This window comes from Desarmillaria tabescens, assembly GCF_030435595.1.
Source record: "Desarmillaria tabescens strain CCBAS 213 chromosome Unknown EV420scaffold_7, whole genome shotgun sequence".
NCBI classification, from domain to species: Eukaryota; Fungi; Basidiomycota; class Agaricomycetes; order Agaricales; family Physalacriaceae; genus Desarmillaria; species Desarmillaria tabescens.
Window position 1 is genome coordinate 454,714 of NW_026848306.1, and position 6,000 is coordinate 460,713.

Sequence of the window (6,000 nt, forward strand, 5' to 3'; positions counted from 1 at the left end):
TCATCCAAAAAAAAGAGATGGCAAGGATTATTAGATTCACAGTTACGAAACAACGTGTGTAGGAAATAGGCAAGGTACCAGTGCTGGTGGATGAAATTTTACCGCCGGTCCGACTCGGAATACTTTCCGGACCGGGACCGAAAATCTGTCATTATCGTTTTGATTTTGACTTCGTACGTCTCTGTCCTCGACTCGGCAGGCAATCGATCAATCCTAAGCCTTCGCCGAGCCTCCAGTTGCGTACAAAGCATGAAGGAAAGAGCTCTCGAAGCCTTCCCACTGCATCTAATGGTACAGCCTGCCAGCTTTCGTTACTCCGACGTCGGTCAACCGCCGGATCCTTATCAGAATGACTACAGACAATGACAATGCTTTGACTTTCACGAGTATACGAGCAAACTTTCCTATGCGGCAGACCCAATCATGTATCAGGTTTTACAACTAGGGCTCTGATTTTCATGGGCCCCTACTGTGGCGATGTGCTATGAATATCAAGTCTTGGCCCTTGAACCGCTGTTCATAATGGGTATGTTGATTTCGAGTTAGTTCGCCAAAATCTTTCATTATACAGGGTTTTAGTGGGCCACCGTCACCCGGGGTATTCAATCTCTAACAATGCTATCGGGACGCTTTGATGATCTGATGCTTGGGCAAGTCGATCGGCGCAAACTTTTTGCTTCTCAGCTACACAGGACCAGCAATTCTGGAAACTATGGTCACTGTCACTATCTCTTCTGGCTCGGGTACTCGTTTTTCTTTGGTGAATAGCTAAAGATGTTCGGGAGCAAATTTTCGGGACTCTACGCAGGTCTTCATATCTGCTCAGATATTGGCTACTCTTGACGGTGTCAGATATGTCAATCAGGTGTTTACTTGGTGGCGCGATCCCGCCTCACTCCTGCAGGTCCCAACATTGCGGCCGCGGGCCTCCACCTCCGTGTCAACAATCTTTCTTTTCTACAAACGGGACAGAGTAAGCCTGGACGATTCGAACCCAACTTTCAGGAGACGTTCTAACTTCCTCCGCCCCCACCTTCTCCCGCTAGAACGTTATAAGACACCTAGGAGGATTGGATATTCCTCATTCATCGAGTTTTCCGGTATTCCCTTTCTACACATTCTGCAATGTCCAAGAACGAATCACAGACGGTGCTTATCGTATGTACTCATCTTTGATAGTTGTTTGCCTTGTTCTCATGCCATCATCTTAGTCGGGTGCTGGACCTTGTGGTCTCGTCACAGCCCTTGCCCTCGCACAAAATGGGATTTCTGTGCGAGTGGTAGATAGGATCTCCAAATTTCAAGTAGGGCAACGGGGTGCAGCTCTCTCTGTAAGTAGTCCAGCAATTTATTCAGATTTTGCACTCACTTTGATTCAGCCACGAACATTGGAGCACTACAAACTTTTGGGGGTGTTGGAAGACATACAGAAGGCCAGCCCTATAATGCATTCATTGATTTTATATGACGAAGACGGGGTTACGCACAAGAGGGAAATGCCCATGTTCCCGGTTGAAGACAATACGCCGGCCAATCCATATGTAGATTCCTCCTCTTCATCGAATATCCGGTTGACTAATGTTGTACTAGGGTAACGTTCTTATCCTGGGCCAGGACCGGCATGAAGCCATTCTCCGGCAACACTTGGCGAAGTACAATGTCCACGTTGAGCTCAGTACTGAGCTTATATCGTTTGAGCAAACGGAAGATCATATCTCAGCAACTCTCTCCAAGACGGTGGACGGAAAACAGGTAGAAGAGACAGCGGAATTCAAATGGCTAGTCGGTGCCGACGGTGCTTCTAGCATGGTGCGAAAGACACTGGGCTTAAGTTTCCTTGGCGAATCTCGACAAGCAGAGAACTTTGTCATCGGTGATATCTACATCAAGGACCTGGAGAAGAAGTTGAACCGGAAGGTGAAATCTTCAGTCCTCGTTATATATACCGGTTATTGACTGGTTGTGTCTCCTCCTTTTAGATCTGGCACGTATGGGGTGACGCTTCGAAAAAGATGTATGTCCATTTTTAAAACATTCTCATGGCTTTGTTATTGATTACCGCTGTCTTAGGGCGAGTCTGCGGCCCTACGAGATCCCTAATGACGATCGGTGCTACTATCTCGGTGGTGGCGTTGAAGCCGATCCCGATTTAATGGTATCAAGTCGAGAAGAGTTTATCAAGTCTTTCTACGAAATCAGTGGACGCACAGATATCGATTTTGGTGAACTCATCTATTTACGACCCTATAGGTAAGACCGTAAACGCGTCTTGAACACGGTCAACAGTCACTAACTAATGAGCCAGACCAAATGTCCGTATGGTAGATAAATTCGGCTATGGACGAGTCTATGTTGCTGGAGGTACGTTTATTGAAACTCGCTTGGATAGGTTCCCTTGACTTACAGTTCGTAGATGCTTCGCATGTCCACAGCCCCACCGGAGCTCAAGTACGTTTCTACAACCATCTAAGAATAAACCCCTGATATATCCTTCGTTCGCCAGGGCATGAACACGGGTGTACAAGACTGTGTGAGCCATCCTAATGATTTTCAATTAAATTCCCTACTAACACCATCTGGAGTTGAACTTGGCGTGGAAGTTGGTCCTGGCAGAGAAAGGCCTCGCTTCAAAGGCACTTCTCGACTCTTACACTCACTGAGCGCCTACCCTGTTGTTGCTTCCATGCTCGACAAGACCACTGCGCTTCTCAACAAGACATTCGCGCGCACCCCCGATAACTTTGACGGCTGGAAGCGAGGCTACGAGTTGCGCCAATTCGGTGTCAATTACCGCGGAAGCCCCGTTATTGTCGATGAAACGCAGACCGACTGTAGCGAAGAGGTTGATCCTTACCGTTCCGGAAACGACGGTACCGTTCGAGGTGGAGATCGTGCCCCCGACGCTCCTGGATTGATCTCACTCGGACAGCCAGCAGACAAGTACTCGTCCACACTGTTCGATGTGTTTGGACCTACTCATCACACTCTCCTTCATTTCTCTGACGACAAAGAGAAGCAGACGGCTATCCTTGACTCTGTCAAGCAGTATCCGGCGCATATATTAAAGCGCGTCGTCGTTCTTCCTGAGAACACTGAAGTCAAGTCCAGTGATCTTCCTGCCGAACTTGTTTTCAAAGACAAAGACGGATATGCATACCAGAACTATGTGGTCAAGAGCAGGGATTTGGACACCATAGTCGTTCGACCTGATGGTGTTATTGGTGCTCTTGTCAATGGCTGTAGCTGGTCTGAAGGCTTACTTTGACGCGGTGTTTTCCCCAGATGCAGAGAAACTGGCGTCGTCGCTGAAAGCTTTGACTGTGTAAATATTTATTTGTGCAAATGTTAGAAGAGAAACTAGACACGTACATATAGAATAATGAACTTAATTCAATTCGTTTTTGACTAGTCACGCTGTTAAGAAATCGGAGAGGAAATTCCTATAATGCTTGGACGAGTTTACGCCTTATGCTTGTAACAACCCGGCCAAAGCGGAGAAAGTTGTGGAGCTGACCGGTCAGGAGATTTCTAAAATAATTCGTGCCGCAGTATATTTGTTGCTCCATCCATACACCTCTCGTGTAACAAACCAACAGTCCTCGCTCATGTGGTCCACTTCGCGGATCTTGTTGCGTAACACAATGTGCTGTCCTCTCGTACAAACTGTCCTTGGACACCATAGATTTCAAATGTATTTTTGTAAAAAGAAACACGTCCTAGACATTGCAGAAGAACGTGGCGGTCGCCTGACTTTTATTCAATGTGATTCGGCGGGTCATAGGTCCGGTATGCAAGATGGTTAAAAACTTGGCAGCGTTTAAATTTCTCGATGTTTCTGAGGTAAAAGATAGTCCGTTCCCTGCAACGTACGGGGTGACAATGGAGCCTGGCTTCGCCCCAAGGACCTCCAGGATGGTGGCCATCGCAAAAACTGCGTTTCAACGCCACAGCATGAGACTTCGCTCGATTCCGAAGATATGATTATCTTTCGATCAAAGCGGTGAAAAGGTGAGATCCGAATTCGGGCCGAATGATGGTATCTTCCGGCAGAGGGGTCCGAACCCAACCCCGAATCTTTCCCTCCATCACTTCCGTATAAAACACCCAGGCGGTTTCTCTCCCTTCCTTCCTTCAGAACTTGCCGATTTTGTTAATATCTTTTATTTCTTCATCAAGCATGTCCCCAATCAAGTCGCCTTTTCTCAAGGAGCCTCAGACGGTTGCGGTACGTGCTAGGGGCTCTACCAAAATTTCCGTGATCCTGACGTGGTAATCTTGTAGATAATCGGATGTCCATTCAGGTATGAAAATTTTGTTATCCGATAGAGATTGAACGCTAATTGATTCATTCTATAGTGCTGGACAGGTGAGATTCAATTAATAAACATTGATCCGGCTCTGAATTCCCGCCACAGCAAAGACTGGGTGTTGACAAGGGCCCCATTCACTTGGTTGAGGCCGGGCTTACGGACCAGCTAGCTGAGCTAGGCTGGCGAGTTACTTTTGATGGCCACCATCAGTTCGAAGAGCTCAGCGTGACAGATGATCCACCCATCGGAAAATTGCGCAACCCCAGGTTCGTTTCACGCGTCAATGAATCTGTGGCCAAAGTTGTCGGTGGGCACGCCGCGCGGGGTGAGTTACCACTTACCCTTGGTGGTGACCATTCGCTCGTATGTTTTTCTTCTTCGCGCTAGTTCCGATTTCTCATGCATGACGCGATAGGCTATGGGTACGATTTCCGGAACGTTGGGGTGCGTTACCGGTGCTATCACAATGACGGTTATTCTCATAGTCGTTTTAGTACCTATCCGAACGCATGCGTTATCTGGATTGACGCTCATACCGACATCAACACTCCCGAAACCACAGATTCGGGTGCGTAGTTAGCTCGTCGAAAATGTGATACCACCTCATGGAGTCTCTCAAGGTAACATCCACGGTATGCCCGTGTCTTTCCTCCTCGGCTTGGGTGCCAAGGTCCCCGAGTTCGGCTGGATCAAACCTCTGTTGAAGGCCGAGCGCTTGGTATACATCGGTCTGCGCGACATCGATGCCGGAGAGAAACGCATCTTGAAAGAGAACAAGATCAAGGCGTTCAGTATGCATGAGGTGGATAAGTATGGGATTGGGAAAGTTGTTGAGATGGCGCTGGACCACGTTAATCCAAACAGGGATCTACCGATCCATCTCAGCTTCGATATAGACGCTTTGGATCCTTCGGTCGCCCCCTCCACCGGAACTCCGGTAAGACGAGAGCTCCTTTGAATGGAATAATTGCTTAGCGCCTGCTTAGGTTCGTGGAGGACTTACCTTCAGAGAAGGACATTACATCTGCGAGGCTGTCTATGAAACGGGATTACTTGTGGCCTTTGATTTGGTGGTGAGCTTTCTATTGCAACGCCCTTTTGAAATAAAAAATTGACGGCTACTGAAGGAGGTAAACCCGCATCTCGAGGACGAATCTAGCGTGAACAAGACTGTGACAGTCGGTTGCTCCCTAGTCCGCGCAGCCCTTGGTGAGTCACTCCTTCCTTTCATATAATTCGAGCTGACCCGCTGTTTCAGGCGAGACGTTATTGTGAAGACATAATGAATGTAGAAGTAGACGCCTTACGACTAGCCCCTCTGTACCTTTATTCGACAGCATGTGCGTCTGTTCATAAACACCATCAAAGCATTCATTTAAACAGTGTTTCTGACTATGTTGGTAAATGCAAATGCTAAGTGAGCGGCAAACTTCGCTATGCTCAATCATAGATCAAAATTAGGGTGAAGGTGAGCCCCAGGCTTTAGAAGACACTTTGCTTAAATTAGAACTAAACTTCACATTAGATTCCTCTTTGGAATTATGCGCTGCACTCGGAGGCAGGAACTCTTCAAGTAATGTCATTCGCTATCTGCCTCCCAGTTTTCTGGGATAGTTCCACGAGTCTTCATCGTTATGTTCAGTCGGCGGTTCTAAAAAAAAGTCCTGATCTAACGGTGCCGACTAGTAGC

The 6,000-nt window shown here is 47.5% G+C and overlaps 2 protein-coding genes across 2 annotated transcripts; both read left to right on the forward strand.

Moving 5' to 3' along the window:
* The first annotated feature begins 812 nt into the window (after nt 1-812).
* EV420DRAFT_1097621 (FAD binding domain-containing protein) lies at nt 813-3,400 on the forward strand. The gene is made up of 9 exons (XM_060465815.1): nt 813-1,158; nt 1,212-1,331; nt 1,380-1,541; nt 1,591-1,917; nt 1,980-2,014; nt 2,071-2,250; nt 2,306-2,361; nt 2,414-2,448; nt 2,504-3,400. Exons 1-9 carry the CDS (start codon nt 1,126-1,128, stop codon nt 3,263-3,265), a joined length of 1,710 nt encoding a protein of 569 aa, XP_060334898.1. The 5' UTR covers nt 813-1,125; the 3' UTR covers nt 3,266-3,400.
* Nucleotides 3,401-4,177: 777 nt separating this feature from the next.
* EV420DRAFT_1638517 (uncharacterized protein) lies at nt 4,178-5,585 on the forward strand (the record flags this gene model as incomplete). Its single annotated transcript, XM_060476836.1, has 10 exons — nt 4,178-4,225; nt 4,282-4,301; nt 4,357-4,366; nt 4,416-4,673; nt 4,726-4,754; nt 4,805-4,878; nt 4,931-5,247; nt 5,297-5,383; nt 5,438-5,519; nt 5,569-5,585. The coding sequence occupies 10 exons, from the start codon at nt 4,178-4,180 to the stop codon at nt 5,583-5,585; spliced, it is 942 nt and encodes a 313-aa protein (XP_060334899.1).
* Between the last annotated feature and the right edge of the window lie 415 nt (nt 5,586-6,000).

What these genes read in the sequence shown, in the direction of transcription:
- EV420DRAFT_1097621 (XM_060465815.1), top strand. Translation starts at nt 1,126, where the DNA reads ATGTCCAAGAACGAATCACAGACGGTGCTTATC. An exon ending in ATACGCCGGCCAATCCATAT is followed by an intron (nt 1,542 to 1,590) that starts GTAGATTCCTCC and finishes ATGTTGTACTAG; the next exon opens with GGTAACGTTCTTATCCTGGG. An exon ending in ATCTATTTACGACCCTATAG is followed by an intron (nt 2,251 to 2,305) that starts GTAAGACCGTAA and finishes CTAATGAGCCAG; the next exon opens with ACCAAATGTCCGTATGGTAG.